Below are 25,877 nucleotides of genomic sequence, written 5' to 3'. Positions count from 1 at the left end.
ATTTTAAATGGAGACATCGCTCCTGTAAATCTGCTTTCAGTTTAATATCTGTGCTTGAAAGTTTACACTAAAATAATTTTACATCACCAGTTATTTTTGAACTTTCCCCCTTTTTTTTTTCTGAGCCCCTTTTCTGCACCCAGTGTCGTCATTTTGTCAGTCGGTCCAAACTGCTACAAAAAAACAATGTTAACGAGGTACCATTTAAATTTTTTCTTTTTTTAGGGATTTTATTTTTTATTACAAAAACTCTTTTTTCTCTTTATCTCTTTATTTATTCATTTCTCTGTATTCTTTTACTTTTTCTTTATTCTCTTTATTCCTTTTATTCTTTATCTCTATCTTTTGAGGTTTTTAAAGGGTTTTATTGCTTTTATGGATTTCTGAGATCAAGGTTCGTGAAAAGAACCGCGAAGACCACCAGTGTTTACTCTATCAGCTTTTCTACCGGGAGCCGTAAACAGACGGGTCACTGTTTACGTCGCGTCTTTCAAGCTTTTACACCTGTGTGAAATGGCTCGAATTACACCTTCCTCCTGTCTTACCACCAGTGACCATTATAATTTGATACAATTTAATATGCAGATATTTAGAAAAGGTCTCTGCCAACCTTTAGGTGGAGATCTCCTGGTCACTGATAGTCTGGAAGTCAGTACTGTCGCGAGGAACCTCGAAGCGGCGATTATTGGTGCCCAAATTCATTCCTTATTCCCAAGAAACTCAAAAAACACAAATAAAAACATCTGAAAATCAAAAACATTCCTGTTCGATCACGTCGGGCGTCACAAATTGAAGGAATTTAAATTACAAGAGTGTTGCTGTTTAAGCCTTTAGGTTTCTGTGTGTTCATTTATCGAAAAGGAATAACACCAAACAGAATAAGGAGTCCAATTATTAAATTTAATAAAACCATTTCAAACAGTTTACAGATTAATCTGGTTCAGAATTGTTGGAGCTGCCTGATGCAGTCGGTGCAGCTTCACACAAGTCTGACACCACTCTCTATCTTAGTTCAGCTTTTATACACAGACTAAGACACGGTTACACAGTGATGGAAATATGCAAGCATGTAGCAGCTTATCAGTTCCTTCTTCTGTGCCCTTCACTGTCGCCTGTTAACGGCCTCATCTGAGTCCTGTAGACACAAAACATCAGACCAGAACACACATTCTTTTCCAGTAAATCACCGGCATCTGATTTTGTTGTTTCTCTGCTCTGCAGTCTTATTTCTTATTTCAACACTTTCACCTTCTTGTGAAGATTAATGCTGTGATATGCTACTTGATGATATATTTCTGTTTAAATTGTTATATTTATGGTATTTCTACTGTGCAGCTTATTTACGCTCCTTCCTTCAGGCGCTGCATCATGAGTGTTGGGAACTGTGTTCTCTCCTCTGTTCTCTCCTCAGCACTACAGCCGTGTTATCTCTGGTTCCTGCAGACCTGTGGAACCTGAAGAACTTCCTCTGTTTGATTTACCTGAGCTCTGAAGCTCGTTGCCTCATGTGGCAGAGAGAAGCCCCTCCTCCCTCAGACTCTGACAGCTTCTTCGCTCTCAGAGTGAAACAAACATTTTGCTCGGGTCCTTTTTCTTTGTGTTCCCAGTTCAGCTGCAGCGTTTCACTAATAAAGTTTAAACACTTTGACTACAATAATAAAACCTGATCACACACAAACAAAGGAAGCTGGTGGGGGGGCAGTCTTCCTGGACTTTAGGAATGTTATCTCCAAACTTCCCCAGAACAGATTCTCAGGAAAAATGTCCTGGCACTATAATATCTGATATCCATCAACATGTTTTCAGTCTGAAATGCAGCTAAGCTGGAGCAGGAGCTCTGGGTGGAGTTAAATATGTGGTGGTGTGAGGAGGCCGCTGGCAGGGATGGTGTTACTGTAGCTCATTCTGTTAGATGTTCCTCTCAGCTGTGATTAGACCCTACATTTGATTATGTTCAAACTGAACACAGATCAGCTCTGAGGGTCCAAACATTTCTTTAACAGTCTGGTTTAAGCAGGTGGGGGTCTGCTGAAGCAGGTGAAGCCTTCTATTTAACACAAAGCTCTCACTAAAGTGAGCGTCATGAGCAGCTCTGATGGGAACAGCTTCCTGTTCAGGTAGCAGTCAGAGGAACTTCATATTTAGACTTCATGGTTGGTGACCAGCTGCTTTGGCAAATATCGTGTGTCCAGCTGAACCTGAGAGACAAACTGGGAAGGAGAGCGAGCTCCTCATCTGATGGATCTGCTGGACGTTGCTCACAAAGGACCGTCTGATCACTGGGTTCTCTCTAATCTTCTGGGGTCTTCATCTGACCTTCTAAAGCACCTTCAGATCTCTGTTGTTGTGACCTGTAACTATAAATAATATTTAAATAAAGTGAATTTCCTCTGGATTGTTGAAAGAACCTCTGACCATCCAGAACAGAAGGACGAGCGTCTCCAGAGTTGGACCCGTGCTGCCTTTCTGTCTCCTGGACCATCAGCCCACGAGCCAGCGTTCTCCATGACAGATGGAGAACATATCCTGGTTCTACACAACATAAAGAACAAAGGAAGCTCAAAGATTGGGTTTTATTTCATCTGTAGAGTAAATCTGTGAAGAGTCTGATGGGACTGAAGTATCTGCTGGTTGTGGAGTTCCTGTGGTTGCTGAACCTGTCCTGATGGAAGTGAGTGAAGTTTCTAACTTCAGCCGTGCACTCACTGAGGCCTCGCTCTCATCATTCAGCTGCAGAGTTCAGTCTGTGGTGCAGGAAGCAGGAAACAGTGGGGCTGGCTCGTTTAATAGTAAAACAACATATTATGGTATTTCCCTCCTGACCATGTCGTGGACCAACAGAGCAGTCTCCTTTTCCTGTGGGCAACAAGGTGGACAGACAGATGCTGTCTCAGGGTTCACTGGCTCCACTTTATCGAGACGTTAGGAAGATAAGAAGAAGAGGCAGAACCCGACTGTCCATCACAGCAAACTGTGTGTGACTCTGAGCTCAGGTGGAGACAACAAGCAGAGTTACACAGCAGAGGGACCTGCAGCAGATAATCTGTGAGGATCAGAGAGCACACAGGCAGACATCTACCTGGGCATGGATCACCTGTTGGTGCTGCTGCTGCTGTGGAGCTCAGGTAGGACTCTGACACATACGTTACCTTCAGGGGTCACAATAAAGTACTTTTTGGTGTCCTCATCAGAATCCATAAATTATTGTTACAAAATAATGAAAAATTTAGGTATTATTCTAAATGTGGATACACTGACACACACATCAGTACCAGAACAAGTTTCTTAAAATGAATTTCACTAATTTTATACCATTTTCTTTGGTTGATGAATCTGTTTTTGCTGTGTCCCACATGCTGCTCTGCTCCTTTCAGGCAGTGTAATAAGGTATTAAATGGCACAAAATGAAAATACTTTTTAAAGGTTCTTATTACTCTTAACAAATTCTTGGGTAAAACAAACCATTCTGATTTTTTTGTCTCCATTATTATTATTTTATTTAACATTTTGTGCACGTCCCTAAAACTACTTTCCACATGTTGGTAGTTAGGTGTGGTCAACCTTAACATGTCCACCCTGTCAGAGGAAAAGCTGATTAATAGAAAAAGTTTTCAGAAAGTTTAAATATATTTTGAAAACATCATGTGGTCTCCTTCAATAATCAATAACTTTGGTAGCTGATGGTCCACCGTGTGCTTCTTAGTCCAAAGATGTCCACCCTGTCTCCAAACCCTGCGTGACAGGGTGGACTCTGTATTATATCGTTGGGATTTTATTTTATTTTTTACATATTTTGATGAGATGGTGATAATTTAAGAGTTCTTTGAACTTTTTTTCTCAAATAAGGCTCATCCTGCTAAAAAGGGTCATTGGTGAGTTTGTATTGTCTTTTTAAAGCAATGAGTGCAGTTAGAGCAGAGACAGCACGGCAATATTGGGAACACCAAGACGCTGCTCCAGACAGAGGACGAGATAAAGACAGAAACACTGGAAAGAAGAAGAAGAAGAAGAAGAAGAAGAAGAAGAAGAAGAAGAAGAAGAGTGTCCCTGAGCTCAATGGGGGGGGGGGGTTATCCTGCTGCCTTAACTTGCTGTGGGAGAAATGCATCAGTACAATTGAAACATCAGTACAGGGGTGGAGCAGGTCAGGACGTAAAGCAAGTTAGCGGTTCGATTCTACTCCAGGCTGCATGCCAATGTATCATTGGGCAAGGCAGCTGGACACAAGCAAACAGTCACACAACTTCAGACAAAACTGCAGAGAGTTTGTGTGCGATACAATGAAGAACTCAGGAAGTGACTCCCAGAGAAGCAGTTAGTCACACACTTCCTTTTGCCACCTTAGACCCTTTTATAGATCTTAATTATGATGCAAAAAGCTTATCAATGTTCATATTTATGTTTTGTAATGATCACCTTTGTTGAGAAAGCTCTTAATAAATCTACTCATGTCAGCAGTTTACACATTTTTGTCCACCCTCTAATTTTTTCAGTTTTTGAAAACAATCAAGTTATCGTCACAAGTTAGTAAAAGCTTTTCACATTTTCTTAATAAACTAATCACTGACAAATAATATTGATTGAAAAACTGATCAGATCGAGGTTTTTAGAGGTTTTATTAAAAAAGGAAAACACAACTATCACAGATTCTTTGAAGACACGAGAAATTTGTAATTATTTCACTATTTTCAAAAGCTTTATTTTACCAAATAAATATTATTATTGAGCAAAGGACAAACTACCTATCTGAAAATGTGCATTGTTGGTATGAAAATGTATTTATTTTCATGTGACTTTGTCCATGACAGAGTGGACATATTTTACAGTGTGTTCATTCTTTATGTGTAAATTCATCCAAAGTGGGAGCTTGACCAACATTCATTTACAACAGCCTAAAGTCAGCTTGATACAATGAAATTATTTGGAAAATTGTAACTTTTTTTCAGATGAATTATGATGTCCCAAAGGCACTTTTTGGTGATATTGACCCTCAGGTTCAAATCTGATTGTGTTATTGCTGCAGGGCTTTATATTCAGTAATGGTTTCTGTGCAGCAGCTCTGATTCACACGGAGTGACTGTAACCCAGGAAACTCTTCCCTCTCATCTCTCTGCATGTGAACAGAACACAGTCAGGTGTGCACATGGATTCAGGAGACAGACACCCTCTCTGTTTTTAAGATTAGGCTTAAAACTTTCCTTTATGATCAAGCTTATAGTTAGGGCTGGATCAGGTGACCCTGAACCCTCCCTTAGTTATGCTGCTATAGGCCTACACTGCTGGGGGGTTCACATAATGCACTCTTTCATTTCATTCACCTTAATTATTTTGTTTATACTTCACTCTGTATTTAATCATTAGTTGTTATTAATCTCTGTCCCCCCCCCCCCCCCCCCCCCCCCCCCCCCCCCAGCAGATGACCCCCCCTCCCTGAGCCTGGTTCTGCTGGAGGTTTCTTCCTGTTAAAGGGAGTTTTTCCTTCCCACTGTCACCAAGTGCTGCTCATAGGGGGTCGTTTTGACTGCTGGGTTTTCACTGTATTATTGTAGGGTCTTTACCCACAATACAAAGCGCCTTGAGGCGACTGTTTGTTGTGATTTGGTGCTATATAAATAAAATTGAATTGAACTCAATTGAACAATAAATGTGTCACAATATGAGGAGCATGTTCCTGAAAATGAAAATCATTTCACAGACATTTAGTTTTTCTCACCACTCAAAGAGTATTAATATGATCTCGTTGCTTCACAGAAAGGAAATGTCATCATCAGGATGCAATGGCATTGTGTTTGAGTGAGACTCACCAACAGCTTTGACATAAACTCCATTTTAAGCTCAGAGAACTGATTAACTGAGACCTGACACACTGCAGAGTCCATCAAGAACCAGAAACAGCTGAAAGGTTACTTAAAGATGTCTGACATCACGTTACCGTTCAGTGAGGGACCAGAGGAATGACACATGGGAGCTGAGCTGTCAGTGAAATCTGAAGAGTTATGCTGGAGGTCTATTGGCCCCACAGGTAACCCAGCCTGACCTTACCTGTGAGACCGTCCTCTAATTGATTTCGTGGCCCACAGTTTCTCCTTAACCACCTGGATGCATGCAGCTGGATTTATCTGGAGGATGGAAGGACCAGATCTGGTAGTCCTTCATCCATAACACCATGTAACAAAGATCCTAATCAAAGAACACGATGATCAGCTCTTACACTTTGGTGAGTGTTTGGTAAAACAGAAGAAAGGCAGACTGATCCTACCACACAGCTTCACTACAAACCGCTCTGCTGTCTGCTGCAGTCGACAGCTCATAATGTCAAACTCGGTCAGTGAGACGTGAAGCTGTGAGCGTCTCAGAGTGAGCATACGGAGCCTCGGAAGAAACAGAAGAAATGACCGGGCCGGCCGAGGTGGTCATTCACAGCTACCTGAGGCCCGTGGCTGCTGGCAGGGTGGTCAGATGTGTCCATGTGTGGATGACTCCATAAAATCACAGGAGATGAAATCGAAGCATCTTTGTCCTCGTCTGCTGAGACTGGCTGCATGGCAGGTCGTACATGGGCTGTTCCTAAGAATTAAACCAAGGTCTGAGATCTGATTGATTTTCAATGACTGAAATGTTGAATTTGATTTTAATAAATGGTTTTTAGTTGTCATATTACTTATAACTGAATGAGTTTTGTCCATCTCTGTTCTCTGTGTCCTCAAACCTGCTCCCTCAGTCTGTGTAAATCACTCTGTGGTCTTACTGTGGTGGTCCTGGGCCGGGTACCCGGGGTTTTGTCTTTAGTTCTTTCAGGTTCTGTTTTCATTGAGTTTCTTCTGTTTTGTTTCCCAGTTTGCATTTGGTTTAGATCCTTTGTTCATTGTGGTTTCTTATCCTGTTATTATTTATTATTATTATTATTGGCTTCCTGGTTCCCTTTGTTCCTGTCTCTGTGTTCTAGTGTCTGTTTTGTCCCTCTGTCATACCTCCTGTGGTTTTGTATTGTTTTATTCCCAGTGTTGTGACGAGTCTGCGTCTCTGTCCTGTAGCTGCTTGTTTCCTGTTTACTTTATCAGTCTGTCTCATCTGTTCTGTATTTAGTTTACTTCCTGGTCTCGTCCTGTTTAGTTATTCCCAGCTGTGTCTCCACCTGTTCTCGATCCTCTCGTTATCCTGTGGTTGTGTTTAAGTCCTCACTCTGTGTCTGCTCCTTGTTGTTGCTGCCACTCAGCTTTGTACTTGGTTCTGGCACTCATCCAGCCCCATTCATTTGTATTCAGTGTTTGTGTTCAGTTTTGTGTTAAGAGTCCTGCATTCTGGGGTTCAAGCTTGTCTGCCACGCAGCTTACGTGACACTTTTATTATTGATATTGTTTCACATGTTCATGAAAAACAGTCCAGTGAGTCCAAGCTGAGCTTACAGAGATGTTTGTGAGCTGATGGAAAGTTCTTTTCCAGCCTGAGAGGGTTTGTTCTGTCCTGAGCTCAAAATGAAATCCTTCTTCTCACTGATGGTTTTTACTGATTTTCTCCTCAGGAGTCCAAACTGAAGGAAAACCCAGTTCTACAGGTACAGAGAGAACCACAGGTTCAGCACTCACCTTTGACTTTAATATTTCCATGAGCAAATTCACTTCTTTACTGATGACGCTCTGCTTTCTGTTCAGAGCCTGGTGATTTTAGGTTGGTGGGAGGAGCCAGTCACTGTGCAGGTACACTGGAGGTGAAACATCTGGCAGAGTGGAGACCACTGTGTGCCTCTCGTGGATATTTCTGGACCCTGAAAGAAGCAGCTGTTTTCTGTGAACATCTGGACTGTGGCTCTGCTGTTTCTGTAGAAAAAGGAAACTCCTCAGGCACACCTGCGTGGCTTATCACACCTGACTGTGTTCGGTCCAGATCTGCTCTGAGGGATTGTGCAGCATCAGATCATACTTGCCAAAGCCTGAAACTCACCTGTTCAGGTAATCATATTGACAGAACCATCCATGAGTTCATATATGACAGTGATGTAGCTGAGACATGTAACCCCCATGAGTTTTACAGAGAAAAAAACATTGGATTTAGTTGCTTCTTTAATGTTGAATTTAAGGTTTTGTTAAGTGTAACAACCGTATTGGATTTTTGTTGTTTGTGAGAGAGGAATTCGGAGGACCCGAGTTTGATGTGATTGGTTGGGATTTTCTCCGGTGAGTGTCTTGTCTTTTACTCCATGTATTAGTCATAGCCGAACAGAGCTCCTGTTTGTTTGTGACCGTAACCGAGACTACAAAGTATAGTATCCCGCAAATATGGGGTTTGCGGGATACTATCGGAGATTCATTAGAGATTATTCCAAGATAGCAAGGCCGCTAAATGATCTGACAGCAGGCGTCATACCGTCTAAGAAGTCTGGTAGGGGAAATCCAAAGAACACCCCTGTTGTTGATCCAAAGAAACGATTTGCGGAAAAATGGACTTTAAAATGTGATGAAACATTTAACACGCTGATTCACAAACTCACGACCGCCCCAGTCTTAGGCTTTGCAGATCCTAAAAAGCCTTATATTTTGCATACTGATGCAAGTTTACATGGATTAGGGGCAGCTCTCTATCAGAAGCAAGATGGTCAACTGAGGGTGATAGCATATGCTAGCCGAGGGCTATCCAACTGTGAAAAGCACTATCCCACACATAAACTAGAGTTCCCTGCTCTTAAGTGGTCGGTGACAGATAAATTCTTTGACTACCTTCATGGAGCAAAATTCACAGTAGTAACTGAAAACAACCCATTGACATATGTACTGACGACCGCCAAACTGGATGCTGCAGGGCATCGATGGTTGGCTGGTCTTTCGACTTTTGATTTCCAGTTACAGTACAGGGCTGGAAAGAAAAATCAAGATGCAGATGGCCTCTCGAAGCGGCCTCATCTTCAGAGTGGGACAGATCATACTTCTGAGAATGAGGACAACCAAATGAAGCAGTTTATGTCCCGGGTTGTTCAGGAGAAAGAGGAACCAGGAGTCTCAGCAGACATTGTAAAAATCATCTGCCAGAGGCATCTCACTCAGCAAACATACAACACCGACCATGAGTTTCCTTTTGTACCGACCCCAGTCGAATGTCTAGCTATTGGTGATGGTGTCATCCCACTAGAGTACTGCCATGCTGATTTGATACCAGGGTCATGCACATTACCCTGCCTGTCCCAGCAAGACTGGGCCCTTGAGCAAAAGAAGGATTCTGCCATTAGCCGGGTCATCTCTTTGCTGAAAGGAGGGAGGCAACTTTCATACAGAATGCGACTGCGTGAGGATAGAGAGGTTCAACTCATGCTGCGTCTTTGGAGCCAGCTGGTTCTAATTGGTGAAGTGCTCTACAGAAAGCGGATGGTGAATGGACAGATTACTTACCAACTTGTCTTACCACAGAGCTACAGGAATGTGGCTCTAGAAAGCCTCCATGATGCCACTGGCCACATGGGAGTTGATCGCACTATGGACTTGGGTGCGCAATTGCTTTTATTGGCCACACATGGCAGCAGATGTTGACAACAAAGTTTGAATCTGTGAGCGTTGCATCAGGCAAAAGGCCAGAGCTGAACGTAGTGCTCCTCTTGTAAACATTCAGACAAGCAGACCACTGGAATTGGTCTGTATTGACTATCAGACCAGGAGCGACATGTTTAGCCGCATGTTCTCCTTGAATCGCTGGCTGTCTGAGTGGTGTCCAAAAAATGACGTGGGCTTCATAGATAATTGGCATAGTTTCTGGGGAAAACCTGGTCTTGTTAGGAGAGACGGCATCCATCCCACTTTGGATGGAGCAGCTCTCATTTCTAGAAATCTGGCCAAATTTATTAACCCTCCTAAAAACTGACTACCCAGGGTTGAGACCAGGAAGCAGAGTTGCAGTCTTACACGCCTCTCTGCAGCTTCTCTCCTCCTGCCATCCCCCCAAAACCCCATCCCCACAGAGTCGGTGCCTGCTCCCAGACCACCAAAAACCAAAGCTAAAATCAGCAAAAAGCTATTTAAGCATAAAAATTCAAAAACAATAACTAATACAGCTTCATCAACTGCACCAAAAAATAAAACAATTAAATGTGGATTGTTAAACATTAGGTCTCTCTCTTCCAAGTCCCTATTAGTAAATGATTTAATAATTGATCAACGTATTGATTTATTCTGCCTTACAGAAACCTGGTTACAGCAGGATGAATATGTTAGTTTAAATGAATCAACACCCCCGAGTCACAGTAACTGTCAGAATGCTCGAAGCACAGGTCGAGGAGGAGGATTAGCTGCAATCTTCAATTCCAGCTTATTAATTAATCAAAGACCCAGACAAAGTTTTCATTCTTTTGAAAGCCTGACTCTTAGTCTTGTCCATCCTAATTGGGAAAATCAAAAACCTGTTTTATTTGTTATTATCTATCGTCCACCTGGTCCTTACTCAGAGTTTCTGTCTGATTTCTCAGACTTTTTATCTGATTTAGTGCTCAGTTCAGATAAAATCATTATAGTGGGTGATTTTAACATCCATGTAGATGCTGAGAATGACAGCCTCAACACTGCATTTAATCTATTGTTAGATTCAATTGGCTTCTCTCAAAATGTAAAGGAGCCCACCCACCACTTTAATCATACTCTGGATCTTGTCCTAACATATGGCATAGAAACTGAAGACTTAACAGTATTCCCACGAAAGCCCCCTCCTGTCTGATCATTTCTTAGTAACATTTACATTTACTTTAATGGATTACACAGCAGTGGGGAATAAGTTTTATTACAGTAGAAGTCTTTGTGAAAGTGCTGTAACTAAGTTTAAGGATCTAATTCCTTCATTATTATGCTCTTCAGTGCCATGTGCCAACACAGTGCAGAGCAGCTACCTAAACTCTGCTCCCAGTGAGGTCGATTATCTCGTCAATAGTTTTACATCCTCACTGCGTACGACTTTGGATACTGTGGCTCCTCTGAAAAGGAAAGCTTCAAATCAGAAGTGCCTGACTCCGTGGTATAATTCACAAATTACAGCTTAAAGCAGATAACCCGAAAGCTGGAGAGGGAATGGCGTCTCACTAAATTAGAAGATGCTCATTTAGCCTGGAAAAAGAGTTTGTTGCTCTATAAAAAAGCCCTCCGTAAAGCTAGGACATCTTACTATTCATCATTAATTGAAGAAAATAAGAACAACCCCAGGTTTGTTTTCAGCACTGTAGGCAGGCTGACAAAGAGTCAGAGCTCTGTAGAGCCCAGTATTCCTTTCACTTTAACTAGTAGTGACTTCATGGATTTCTTTACAAATAAAATTTTAGACATTAGAGAAAAAATTATTCATTACCATCTCAAAGATTATTCTTCATGTTCGGCTGCTTTCAGCACTGCTGGTATTTGTTTAGACTCTTTGGCTCCAGTTGATCTTTCAGAGTTAACTTCAATAGTTACTTCCTCCAAACCAGCAACATGTTTATTAGATCCCATTCCTACTAGACTGTTCAAAGAAGTCTTTCCAATTATTGATGCTTCAATCTTAAAAATGATCAATCAGTCTTTATTAGTTGGCTGTGTACCACAGACCTTCAAGATGGCTGTAATTAAACCTCTGCTTAAAAAGCCATCACTTGACCCAGCTGTCTTAGCTAATTATAGGCCAATCTCCAACCTTCCTTTTCTCTCAAAGATTCTTGAAAGAGTAGTTGTAAAACAGCTAACTGATCATCTGCAGAGGAACGGTTTATTTGAAGAGTTTCAGTCAGGTTTCAGAATTCATCACAGTACAGAAACAGCATTAGTGAAGGTTACCAATGATCTTCTTACAGCCTCTGACAGTGGACTCATCTCTGTTCTTGTCCTGTTGGACCTCAGTGCAGCTTTTGATACTGTTGACCATAACATTTTATTACAGAGATTAGAGCTTGCTATAGGTATTAAAGGTACTGCACTGCAGTGGTTTGAATCATATTTATCTCATAGACTCCAGTTTGTTCATGTAAATGGGGAGTCTTCTTCACACACTAAGGTTAATTATGGAGTTCCACAGGGTTCTGTGCTAGGACCAATTTTATTTACATTATACATGATTCCCTTAGGCAGTATTATTAGAAAGCACTGCATCAATTTTCATTGTTATGCAGATGATACTCAGCTTTACCTATCAATGAAGCCAGATGACACACATCAATTAGTTAAACTGCAGGAATGTCTTAAAGACATTAAGGCCTGGATGACCTCTAATTTCCTGCTTCTAAATTCAGATCAAACTGAAATTCTTGTTCTCGGCCCCACAAATCTTAGAAACATGGTGTCTAACCAGATACTTACTCTGGATGGCATTACTTTGGCCTCCAGTAACACTGTGAGAAATCTTGGAGTCATTTTTGACCAGGATATGTCCTTCAATGCACATATTAAACAAATATGTAGGACCGCTTTTTTGCATTTGTGCAATATTTCTAAAATTAGAAACATCCTTTCTCAGAGTGATGCTGAAAAGCTCATTCATGCATTTATTACTTCTAGGCTGGATTATTGTAATTCATTATTATCAGGCTGTCCTAAAAGCTCCCTGAAAAGCCTTCAGCTGATCCAAAATGCTGCAGCTAGAGTACTGACAGGGACTAGAAAGAGAGAGCAGATTTCTCCCATATTGGCATCTCTTCATTGGCTCCCTGTTAAATCTAGAATAGAATTTAAAATTCTTCTCCTCACATACAAGGTCTTGAATAATCAGGCCCCATCTTATCTCAAAGACCTCATAGTACCATATCACCCCAACAGAGCACTTCGCTCTCAGACTGCTGGCTTACTTGTGGTTCCTAGGATACTTAAGAGTAGAATGGGAGGCAGAGCCTTCAGCTTTCAGGCGCCTCTTCTGTGGAACCAGCTTCCAGCTTGGATTCGGGAGACAGACACCCTCTCTATTTTTAAGATTAGGCTTAAAACTTTCCTTTATGATAAAGCTTATAGTTAGGGCTGGATCAGGTGACCCTGAACCATCCCTTAGTTATGCTGCTATAGGCCTAGTCTGCTGGGGGGTTCACATAATGCACTGTTTCTCATTCACCTTATTTACTTTGTTTATACTCCACTCTGCATTTAATCATTAATTGATATTAATCTCTGGCTCTCTTCCACAGCATGTCTTTCTCTCCCCTCAGCCCAACCGGTCGCGGCAGATGACCGGCTCCTCCCTGAGCCTGGTTCTGATGGAGGTTTCTTCCTGTTAAAAGGGAGTTTTTCCTTTCCACTGTCACCAAGTGCTGCTCATAGGGGGTCGTTTTGACTGTTGGGTTTTCTCTGTATTATTGTAGGGTCTTTACCCACAATACAAAGCGCCTTGAGGCGACAGTTTGTTGTGATTTGGCGCTTTAAAAATAAAATTGAATTGAATTGAATTGAATTGAATTGAAATTGAATTATTTGTCCTTAGAGCCAGATGGACGAGGTACCAAGAATATACTCGTTATGACAGACCATTTCACTAAGTATGCTGTGGCTGTCCCAACTCCTGACCAGAAGGCGACAACTGTCGCAAAGGCATTGTGGAACAACTTCTTTGTCCATTATGGTTTCCCTGAACGGCTGCATAGTGACCAGGGAAGGGATTTTGAATCCACTCTCATAAAGGAGCTGTGTAGCCTGCTTGGGATAAAGAAAACCCGAACGACACCGTATCATCCACGTGGCAACCCTGTGGAGAGATTTAACAGAACTCTTCTAGCCATGTTAGGTACACTTCAGGAAGAGAACAAAGTTAAATGGAAGGACTTTGTGCAACCATTAGTGCATACTTACAACTGCACAAAACATGACACTACTGGGTATTCCCCATATCAGGTCATGTTTGGGAGACAACCCAGCCTACCTATTGACATTGCTTTTGGTCTGACCCCTGTTGGACAAGGGAAAGTGTCTCACACTGAGTACGTCAAGAATCTCAGAGAAACTCTAACAGAGAGCTACAAGATTGCAGCTGATCACAGTACACAAAGTGCTTTGTACAATAAACAGCGCTTTGACAAGAGAGTCAGAGAGTCAAAGCTGGAGGCTGGAGATCGTGTCCTTGTGAGAAATGTTGGGATCTGTGGGAAACACAAAATATCTAACAAATGGAGTGAGACTATTTACAAGGCAGTGAAGCAAGTGAGAGATCTACCGGTCTGTCGTTGCACCTTGCGACTCCGATGGGCCAGAAAGAGTGCTACACAGGGATTTGTTGCTGCCCTGCGGTTTTCTGCCCCCTACAGTTGTAGAGCAAGGACCCAGCCAAACCAAAGCAAAACGTGGTTCAAAAGGGTCCGAGCCTAACAGTCTCGCTAAGGGGAGAAGATCCGACAGGAATGATGATGAAAACACTGTGTTATCAGAAAGTGATGATGAAGAGGATGGTGTTGAGTATTATTATCCACACTTCACAGTTACCAGTGCTAGAAGTGCTACCGGTAATGAGGAAGGTGGGATGGATAATACAGTTCATAATGCACCTGAACCTGGACCGAGTTCCAGTGTTGAAGCCAGTCCCACAAAGCCAAGTGATGAAGTTGTGAAAGATTCCTCATGACACCTATCTCCCCATGTTTGTTCTGTTTGTCTTCTTGGATGGTGTTCTGTTAACTGTAATTTCCCCATTGTGGGATCAATAAAGTATCATCATCATCATTTCAACACCTTCACCTTGCTAAGATTAATGCTGTGATATGCTGCTTGATGCTATAGTTCTGTTTCAATTGTTATATTTATGGTGTGTCTACTGTGCAGCTTATTTACACTCCTTCCTTCAAGAGTCTTTACCTGACAATAAAAAACTCTGAGACAGCAGTTGTTGTGAAATACCTGCATAAATATAAAATCATATGAATTCATTTATAAGTTCTGTTCTAAGGTAGTTAATGATGAGCTCGTGTTGGAGTTGTGCTGAGTGTGAATCAGGGAATAGTTGTTTGCTGCCATCTTCTTCTTGTGTGTCTGCTGTCTCTGATCTCTCTGTGTGATCTTCTCTGATCTCTCTGTGTGATCTTCTCTGATCTCTCTGTGTGATCTTCTCTGATCTCTCTGTGTGATCTTCTCTGATCTCTCCAGACTCTGTCAGGCTGCTGAATGGTTCCAGTCTGTGTTCAGGCAGACTGGAGGTGAAGTCTAACCAGAGCTGGTCCTCAGTGTGTGAAGCTGACTTTGACCAGCAGGATGCAGAGGTGGTCTGTAGGGAGCTTGGCTGTGGGCCTCCTTCGGTCCTCCAGGGGGCGCTCTATGGAGAAGTGGAGGCTCCAGTGTGGAGCAGAGAGTTCCAGTGTGGAGGCCATGAGTCTGCTCTCCTGGACTGTAGAAGCTCAGGCTCAGCTAGAAGCAGCTGCTCACCTGGCAAAGCTGTTGGACTCACCTGCTCAGGTAGAAGAGGAGCTGCAGCTTTGATTTGGTTCAAACTCACTTTATTCTGTTACTGATGACTCTCTGCTTTCTGCTCAGAACCTCACGATTTTAGGTTGGTGGGAGGAGTCAGCCGCTGTGAAGGCAGAATCGAGCTGAAGCATCTGGGAGAGTGGAGACCAATGTATAACTTTCGCTTGAACCTGAAAGATGCAGCTGTTGTCTGTGAACATCTGGGCTGTGGCTCTAATGTTTCTGTAGAAGAGAGAAAGTTATCAGCCAGAAATGTGTGGGAGATCACACCTGACTGCCCTCAGTTCAGGTTTGCCTTGAGGGAGTGTGCAACATCAAGTTACTATTACTACATACTGAGTCTCACCTGCTCAGGTAAGCACAGTGTTGCATCATATGACAATCTTACCAGGCTGACACACACAGCAGCTAGAACAACAGCATAGCAGTATTTGCTGTGGAACTGCTAAACCAGGTCATGGACCTCCAGCTTACCGATTTCCTGAATCATTTTTCATTTTTCTTCCTCGCAGTGATTTTGTAGTCCAAGTTCAGTTATGCCAAAGTTGCAAGTAGACAAGTCAAAATATTCAGTTGTTGGGTGTGTTAACACACATGTGTCAGTCACAGTTAAAGAGACTGCACCAAAAGAGCTGCTCTAAGACACACGTCAAAGGTGTGAAAGAGGTCTGTGGAGTTACAATAACGAGAATTCAGACCAAAGCATTGCAGTTCTACTTTATATAGACCACAATGAATGACTTACATATGAAAAGGAAGGATTTAAAAGCATATGTCCCCTTTAAAGTAAGTGAACAGACACAAATACAGACACAACAGCTGGAGGCAGGGGGAGTGATTGACAGGCTCTCATAGCACAGAGAGCAGGGCAGGAAGTGAGATGAAGTAATGTTCCTGAACAGGAGCTAGGCTGACAGCAGGAACTGAGCGCTAACGTAGGTCTGAGGCAGGTAGCTGTGACCTCGGGGCTGAGGCTGACATGGAAGTGAGGAATGGAAATATGAGCTGGAGCTGGAAATATGGAAAGCAAAGGTGGGAGATGTGGGAACGAATGATGAGACCTCCATGGGAACTGCAAACACAAGGAAGACGAGGTTAAGTTCATATATTATGTCCAAAAACAAAACAAAAAACAAAGCAAACAAACAAAAAAATATAGGGAGCTGTATCAGGCAGGCTGAATCCTTAATGCACTGTACTGCCAACAGTATTCACTCGTCTGCCTTCACACACATGAACCTGAGTAACATCCATTCTTAATCCAGAGGGTTTAATATGATGTGGGCCCACCCATTGCAGCTATAACAGCTTCAACTCTTCTGGGAAGTCTTTCCACTGGTTTAGGAGTATTTATGGGAATTTCTGACCATTCTTCCAGAAGCACATCTGTGAGGTCAGACCCTGATGTTGGAGAGAAGGCCTGGCTCACAGTCTCTGCTCTAATCCATCCCAAAGGTGTTCTATCAGGCTGAGGTTTGCATTGAGCTCAGTGATATAAGGCTGTTCTTGAGCTGATCTGAAGGTCACATGAAGGTTGGAGGTCTGTAGTGATTGACTCTGCAGAAAGTTGGTGACCTCTGTGCACTATGACCCTCAGCATCCTCTGACCCCACTCTGTGATTTTACGTGGCCTACCACTTCATGGCTGAGTTGCTGTTGTTCCCACTTTGTTATAATCCCACTAACAGCTGACGGTGGAATATGTAGTAGTGAGGAAATTTGAGGACTGCACTTGTTGCACAGGTATCATCCTATCACGGTACCATGCTGGAGTTCACTGAGCTCCTGAGAGCGACCCATTCTTTCACTGATGTTTGTGAAAGCAGTCTGCATGCCTAGGTGCTGGTTTATACACCTGTGGAAGAGACTTGAACACCTGGATTCAGTGATCTGGATGGTGAGTGGATACTTCTGGCAATACAGTGTAGTTCAGGCCTGATACCTGTTAGGTGTTTGGCTCGTCTTCTAAACAGTTATATTCTGGGTTATAGATCATCTCAGAGAAATGAGAAAGCATGAAATGTGTTGAAGTCGTTTGTGTGGAGAAAACAGTTTGTGGAGGAGCTGAGCAGAAAGAACAGAATAATCTCCTGATGATGGTGATGATGAAATGCAGTGAGACAAAAGCAGGAGTGATACCTCACAGAGGCAAAATCAGAGTAGATCTGTCGGGGCCTGAACATCAGCTGTTTGAAATATAAATGTGATGCTAACATGTCTCCAGACTCTGTCAGGCTGCTGAATGGTTCCAGTCTGTGTTCAGGCAGACTGGAGGTGAAGTCTAACCAGAGCTGGTCCTCAGTGTGTGAAGCTGACTCTGACAGGCAGGATGCAGAGGTGGTCTGCAAGGGGAGTGGATGCAGGTCTCCTTCAGGTCTCCAGTGGGCACCCTGTGGAGAAACAGAGCAGCAGGATGCCTTCTGTTCAGAGCCTAATGATGTCAGGTTGGTGGGAGGAGCCAGTCGCTGTGCAGGTACACTGGAGCTGAAACATCGGGGAGAGTGGAGACCAGTGTTTGGCTGTGACTGGATCCTGGGCGACACAGCAGATGCTGTCTGTGAGCGTCTGCACTGTGGCCCGTTTGATTATGGAGGAGTCATGAAGTCCTCACACAGGTCTGTGTGGCTGATCAGACCTGCTCAGCCTGGATCTGCTCTGAGGGAGTGTCCAACATCAGAACACTCACTGTTCATCCTGAAACTCACCTGTTCAGGTAAGCTGATCTCTGATCTCCTCTGACAGCCATGTTTCCTGTCACAGAAACACTCAGAGGTTTTTTCTTCTCTGACATCTGTCTGCTCAGTGTGTGTTACCTGTGCTTTAATGAAGGGTGACTGTAATGTGACCTTCCATCATCTGTTTACAGACCTGCTGATTCAGACAATCATCTCTGTGTCCTCCATGGACGGGGTCTCTGAGGCCCAGCAGCAGGGGCTTCAGGTGTCCAGGGGCTCCAGCTTCACCATCAGCTGCTCCATCCAGCCACAGTACCCAGGAGGCTTCTTCCAGCTCACCTTCACCTCCTCCAACACAGCATCCAGCTACACCCAACCATCTGTCAATCACTCGGCCCACTTCCTGTTTGTTGCAGAGCCCGCCCACCAAGGAAACTACAGCTGTGTTTATGACGTCCATGTTTCTGACCATAACTTCTCCTCTGAGAGCCGCCTGCTGCCTGTCACTGTCTCAGGTAAGCTGAAGTAGAGCCTGCTCTTTGACTGTCTTCAGGCTTCAGAGAAAGTCGCTCACATCAGAAACAAATAAAGTTTGACTTTGAAAACTTGGAATGAATCTTCACTTGTTGACAGCAAACAGCTGTGAGACTGGACCCAGCTGGGTTTGGGTCTTTCTGCTCTGCTGCAGTAATCCAGCTTCAGCTCATGTTTCTATGCAGATGTTTCCACTGCTGTTCTTACACAGCAGCAGATGTTGATGAGTTTCCATCAGTGATCAGTGAAGTAGTTCTGATTCTGGTTCAGTGTAATCAGAGATCACAGGGACTCACTCAGAGCCGTTGGACTCATTAAACTGTGTTTTATCAGATCCAACAGCTCGCACCGTCACAGCGGTCGTCCTGCTGCTGATCCTGCTGTCTGTGATCGCTGCCCTTTACTTCTACTGGAAGGTACTGAGAACATCTTTGTAGCTGAGAGTGAAGCCCTGAGCCTGGTTACTGAACTGAAGAGAGGACCGATGCAGTCAGTCTGATCTGTGTGCTGTCGTGTCTCTCCAGGCCAGCAGGGGGCGGGAGCCAAGCAGACCTGAGAGCATTGAGCTGGTGTCCAATATCTTCTGTGTTTGTTCGGCCGAAGGAGCTCAGGGAGCAGAGGAAGAGCTCCCAGCAGATCATCTCACATCCTAAAGAATCTCTGAGCTGAGACTCGGCCGACGTCGCGTCAGTGAACACAACTGTTTCCTACTGAACACACATCAGCCGAGTCAGCAACACACAACCAATCAGGAAGTGACTGCAACAATATTTAAAGAAGATTAAACTCAGTTAAGTCATCATATATTCTTTAACCCTGCTGCTGTTATACCATGAGCCACGATGCAAACGATTTAATGCCATAAAAACTTTGTTGCAGAATCTTTTATGGCTGCATTTGTGGCTCTGCAGCTCATCCAAAGATCATTTTCTGGCTTTGGACCAAAGGCAAAACACAATAAAGCATTTCCTGTTGTTCCTGCTGGATTTAAAGATATACACTAACCTGCCACTTCATTAGGTACACCTGTTCAGCTGCTCATTAACACAAATATCTAATCAGACATGAGGACGTGGTGGAGACGAGCTGCTGAAGTTCAAACTGAGCGTCAGAATGTGTTAGAAAAGTGATTAAAGTGACTGAGCGTGGCGTGGTGGTTGGTCTGAGGACTTCAGCAGCTGCTGGTCCGCAGAGACTTCCTCTCACAAACATCTCTGAGGTCTACAGAGAAGCTCTGAAACAGAAAACATCCAGTGAGCAGCAGCTGCCTGGGAGAAAATGCTGAGGTCAGAGGTCAGAGGAGGATGGCTTCAAGCTGACAACAGTGACTCACATAACCTCTCATTATAACCAAGAAGAACATCTGTGAGCACACAGAAGATCAAACCCTGAAGCACAGCACGCCACAAAGCTCACATCATCTCAGGCTGGTTATTGGAGATCCGGTTACTCGAGTGGCCTCCACAGCCAGCAGATCTCAGACCAGCAGAGCACCTTTGGGACGTGATGGAGCGGGAGACTCTCATCATGGATGCAGCCGACCAATCAGCAGCAGCTGTGACGCTGCCATGGCAACATGGACCGAAGTCTCTGAGGAACGTTTCCAGCACCTTGAAGAATCTGAGCCATTAAAGCAGCTCTGAAGGTCCAACCTGCTACTAGCAAGGTGTACCTAATAAAGTGGCTGGTGAGGTGTGCGTTGATATAGTAACACTTATTTATCAAATGTATCTGCAGAAATAAAACATACCAGTCAAAATATCTGAAATACACATCATTAGATGATAGATTTTATTTCATATTAAACTGAATCTGTTCTACTGTAAATGTGATTTTTCATTTTCATAGATTTGTTTGGATGAACTGTGGACAGAAAAGTTGATCAGACTGATTATTGTGTGTTTCCATGTTAATCTATGGTGTAATCATAAAGTAATCCTAATGTAATGTAACAATATTTAACAATTACACTTTTAAATAAAAGGCTACATTAATAACAGATGAATGGATCTTTAATAAAGATCATCTACAACTCACAGATTCACCTTCAGAAACACGATTTAATGGTTCATCTTTAGAATAACTATGAAAACATGTTTATAGATGTTTAAAGCTGACAGCATGATTATTTCTCTGTTTGCTAAAATCAGTTTTGACCAAAGTTTAATAATCTGCTCACTTCCTGTTTATTAATGATGGTTATTCTGAGTGTGACCAGAGAAATCACCTTCGTTCTCTTTGTGTGAATATTGTGTTATATTCTGGGTGTGCATGCAGACCTCACACACGTGTGCGTGTTTGTACGTGTGTCAGAAAACTTTATTGCAAACTGATTTGTCTGCACGCAGAATAAAGTTTGGGGTTAGTGTGCGGGCTTTCCTGTGTCCTCCTGAGGAAGAGCAGCACTCTGCTCTTCATCCTCTCTCGCTGCCATGGTGATGACGTAATGCTACTCAGGAGTTTCATCCTCTCAACCACTTCCTGTATTTTTCAAGCTCACGGCCATCAAACGGTGACCTGCGAGTGTGTCATCGTCTCTCACTGTTCCAGTAACACACTTTCAGAGACAGACTGGCAGACAGACCCACACACACACACACACACACACGTCTGCATAAACGATGCTCCTGCTCTCAGAGGCTGGAGTGGAGTCGTCTTCATTTTAAGGAAACAAACGTGTCGCTCTCCAAACACTGAATCACTGAGATCGCACACAGGTCCTGCTCTACACACCCACAGTTTTCCTTTGACCTTCAGTTTGGGGTCAAGGCTGCAGAGATGTAGGAGATGAATCTATGATTTTAAGAAAAACTTGACCTCTGACCTTACATGTTTCTTATGTATGGTTACAAATAAAGATTCAGAGCATCTTTGAGACGTTAAACGGTGTTTTTGTGGTGCTGCTGGTGTCTGTGTGATGCTGCAGCTCAGCTGATGGCTGAAAACACAGCTTCAGATATGACAGCAGCTCTGAAACCATCAATCATATCAGGCTGAATGTGGAACTAATACACCTGTGTGTTGGCATGGCAGCCACGCAAACAAACAACCACACAACCTGTTGTAGATCGATGAAAACACTTCTGCTTCCAAAGAGTCGGACATACGGATATAAAAGCTGGAACGCTGTGACCCAAAATCTGAAACAATATTATTAAAGCCAGAAACACATTTGAAGAAACTCTGCTTCTTGATAGAAACCGTCATGGCAGAGCAGCAGGAGGACAGGAAGTCATCAGCACGCTGAGCGAATAAACAGATCCAGAGTCAGTCATAACTCTGTGACCTTGTTGGACGAAGGAAGGAAGGAAGGAAGGAAGGAAGGAAGGAAGGAAGGAAGGAAGGAAGGAAGGAAACTGGGACAGCAGCCAGCCTGGAAATCCAAACTCCACAGATTCATCTTCAGTTACCAAATAATAGGAGCTGATAATTGAAGCAGATGAAAGGTGAAGGTTGGGCTGCTGCTGCTCGTGTAACCACTGACTGTCAGTGAAGTCGAACCAGCAACCTGAAAGCTCCAGTGTGACAGAGTCAGGTTGGAGCTGCAGCACTTTTATTCCTGTGAACTGGATTCAGCTGATATGATGCTCATTAATTCAGTTACATTTCTAAAACTCAGATGAATCTCCTCCGTTTTTGGAACAAACTTCAACCATTCAAACAAACATCAGATTTAATGCACTCATTTTTATCATCCTGAGAACATCTTGGACTTTAATTAATCTGCATAAGTGTGAGTAAAAAGTGAGTGAGGAGGAAACGTGGTGATGAGCTGAGGACGGCTCCAGCTGGCTCTCTGTGTTTGGACTGCGTCCTCCCTCTGTGCTCCCAGCCTTCGTTAAGAGGCCGGTATGTGGCAGCCTTTCAGAGCACCGTGATGATGTCACTGAGTCCACTGCTGGCTGCCCTGGAGCTCCTCGCTCGGGGTGGAGCTCCTCGCTCGGGGTGGGGCTCCTCGCTCGGGGTGAGACTCTGTGAAAGCTTTGCTTCAGGAGGATGTTTAGCTCATATGTAAAAACAGCAGCTGACCCATCAGAATTATGAGGTCCAGCTCATTTTTTCTCCACATGTGGTGATACATAGAGAATAATATTTTACATTAAATCATACAAACATGTTTGCTGTAAGTGCTTCAGTGCAGCCCATTTCACTGTATCTGACTTCCTGACCTAAAATTAACCATGAAAGTTCATTATTAATTATTCCTCATTAACCCTGTGATGGACTGGAGACCTCTGCTTCGTGCACGCTGATTTAGACGAGTTCATCTCACATCCAAATGAATCTGAGAAACTCAGACTGAGCTCAGTACAGTTTCTACTGAACTCACACTTCTACAAACACAACAACAGTTTCATGACAAGTGAAACTTTTTCCTCATTTTGTGATTAGCTCATACAAACAGCAGAAACATGATCCAAACTCCTGACTGACTGGAAACAGTTCCTGAGTTTCAGTTTTCCAAACCTTTAACTGTGCAGCAGGAAGTCTCGATGACTCAGGGGTCAAAAATCTGTTTTCATTTGGGAACTTCCTGTTCCCTTCAGCGTGTTTGAGTGTTTCCTGTTTTCCACACTGCTTTCACTTCTTCATTTTCCACTGATGACAATCATCAACATTTTATTAAATATTTAATCAGCAAAACTTTATTTCCTGACTCAGTATCTACTTTTCTGATCATCATTTACTCACAACAGCTTTACAGTCACTTCATCATAAGTTCAAACATCATTCAGTCTAATATTTCTCATTCTTCAGCTTTTCAAGCTTCCTTTGTGCTCTGGTGTGTTTTTCACAGACGTTATTAGTTATTATTCTTATTGATGAAGGAGGCGGGACACAGAAACCATGAGGGAGGAGGAGTCCACAAATACGAGGGGCTTTGTCTTCATACGGTGTGTCAGATGAACCTGAACCATCACAGCTTCTTCTTCTGTGTGTGAAATTACAACAAGTATGATTCAAATCTACCTCAAGCTTACTCATTATAATCTGCCACAGTCACTGTTATTACATGATCTTCTAATATTGATTGATTTGATTAATATGATTACTGTCAGGTGATCTTGGGAGTTTTGAGATAAACAGATAAAATGTATTATTATTATTATTTTGTCTCATTGAGGGTTTGATCAAAAGTATAAAAGCTGTCACAAACATTATGCTTGTATGACGTCTGCGAGCATAAACATCATATTTCTCTGATGCTGCCTTTAAATGAACTCTCACTTTGTTTGATCAGCTGCTGCCTCGGCTCCTCGTTCCTCGTCTCGTCCTCACCTTCTGTCTCTGCTAAGCTTCAGAAAAATGAAGCTTCATTTTTCTTCAGTTCCCTTGAATTAGTCATGATACACACTTACACAAAATTAAACATTTATTAAAAGTTATAAATGTGTCCATACATCGGCTCTTCTCTTTCTCCCTGCTGACATTGTTTACATAACTTGGTTCTATCAGAAGTAACGACCAATCACAGGCTAGTTTGGTCTTCCCGGGTTTAGAGCAAATTTGTGCAACTGTGCGTTTGACTGGATGTTTTCCTAACTTGTCCCGCCCTGTCACAAAATTAAATAAGTTCTGATTGGATGTCCTCCCCAACAAACATTTTCTTCTCGTTTTCATTTGTTGACAAAAGTGTCAATTAATTTTGTCATCTTTTTTATCCTTTTAGGTAGTTTTTATTTAGTTATAGTCTCATTTTCATCATGAAAAAAGGGCCGTTGACGAAAACTAATATTTATTTAAAAAAAAACACAGCTGTGATTTTACCGATGAGAAAGAGAAGGGGAAATAACTGCAGTTGATAAGGTATGTTAGAATCATATTTAATAGTGAACAGTCATTGGTTATGCCATTGCTGTTTATTTAGGAGCATTTGGACCTGGAAATAATGTCAGACTTAAAGACCGGATTAACACTGCTGGGCTGTTGTCTTTGTGGCTAGTGATGGTGAGATGAAGCTTCATGAAGCTTTGAAGCTTTCCATCAGATCAGCGAACCCATGGATCGAAGCGCCATGGTGCTTTATTTGCCCTATTGCTCCACCAAGTGGACAGTCAATGTAAAACAGGCAGAGTGATTATAATCTAGTGACGGTGAGATGAAGCTTCATGAAGCATTTAAGCTTTTCAGTCAATCAGTGAACCCATGGGTCGAAACTGCGCCATCAAGAGGCCAGTCAATGTAAAACAGACAGACTGATAATAGTCGCAAAGTGGCTTTGGTGCGTGAAGCTTTGAGCAGAATAAACGATTTTTGTGATGACAATAAATAAATCCTGAGATAACTAATATGGTGTCTGTCCTTATGATACAATGTTGGGGTCAAGAGGGAAAGTGGAAATAAATTGGGGAGAGAGTTGTGATGTGAATGTGTTATTTGATTGGTAAGTGTGCTCACTAGGGACATTTTACTTATTCGTTTTTATTTAGAAATAAGAGCTTTGCCACAGAGCTGAGCTTCACGCGTTTTCTTTTGTTTGAAACGATTTCACCTGCTTCAGAAAACACACTTTCACAGGGCACAGGTGTATGGAGGACCAAAACTGACTTAATCAGAAATCACTAACACGTAAATACTGTTATTGTTAACCTTACCTTTCGCTATATCATAAAGATGATGAGCATCCATGAATTTTCCAGGGAGGTCTCTGACAATTGCAGAAGAATTAAGTCACCTTGCTAGCTTAGCTGAAAGTAATACTGTCAGTGACGACTATTTATTGTTTAGTGTAGATATTTTTGAATGAGAGGCTACTGCATTTAGCTGCAGACACGGATATTGAAGCTGACCCATTAGTTCTCCAGATTTTGGAGGAGGTGGCGTGTCGCTTGCACAAGTCTGTACCACACAAGAACTGCTGGGAGACCTGGATATTTGCTGCTCGCTGATGCCTTGGAGTCGTTTTTGCTTGCGAGTGTGTCAGTTACGGATATTGCCGAACTTTGCGGGGCTGCTAAACTGAAGTCAAAGGTGCAGGCATGCACAATCGATCTGCACATGGATCCTGCTCCTTCCTGTTTATTGACCAATAGTAGAGGAGCTGGAGCAAGAAGGCCGCCTTCCTCATTTGCATAATGAGGCAGAAGTACGTGCGGTAAAGGAAAAGCGGACGAGGAAATGTAAAAAGAACAAAGGCTTGTATAAGGAAAAGGCAAAACAAATATATACATTTCTTGATGAAAACGCGTGTATAAGGAAAAGGAAAAACAAGATATATACCCTATATATATATTTCTGCTTTTATTTCTGATTATGTCAGTTTTGGTCCTCCATACAGGTGATGCTGGGGTAATAATTT

The 25,877-nt window shown here is 42.8% G+C and overlaps 1 protein-coding gene and 1 long non-coding RNA gene across 2 annotated transcripts in view; both read left to right on the top strand.

Moving 5' to 3' along the window:
* LOC115776298 (scavenger receptor cysteine-rich type 1 protein M130-like) overlaps positions 1-18,398 on the top strand; it is a gene marked incomplete at its 3' end in the record, with an annotated part of 61,503 nt that extends 43,105 nt beyond the window's left edge. Inside the window, exons 7-10 of the mRNA XM_030723914.1 lie at positions 15,051-15,356; positions 15,435-15,722; positions 17,593-18,081; positions 18,235-18,398. Coding sequence (XP_030579774.1) covers positions 15,051-15,356; positions 15,435-15,722; positions 17,593-18,081; positions 18,235-18,398 — 1,247 coding nt within the window. The remainder of the gene's footprint in view (positions 1-15,050; positions 15,357-15,434; positions 15,723-17,592; positions 18,082-18,234) is intronic.
* Positions 18,399-18,403: 5 nt separating this feature from the next.
* LOC115776313 (uncharacterized) lies at positions 18,404-20,514 on the top strand. Its single transcript, XR_004019441.1, has 3 exons — positions 18,404-18,558; positions 18,911-18,993; positions 19,102-20,514. It is a non-coding gene; the product is annotated as an uncharacterized LOC115776313 (long non-coding RNA).
* Positions 20,515-25,877: the final 5,363 nt, after the last annotated feature.

This window comes from Archocentrus centrarchus, unplaced genomic scaffold, assembly GCF_007364275.1.
Source record: "Archocentrus centrarchus isolate MPI-CPG fArcCen1 unplaced genomic scaffold, fArcCen1 scaffold_30_ctg1, whole genome shotgun sequence".
NCBI lineage: Eukaryota > Metazoa > Chordata > Actinopteri > Cichliformes > Cichlidae > Archocentrus > Archocentrus centrarchus.
This window is presented reverse-complemented; position numbering and strand designations above follow the sequence as displayed.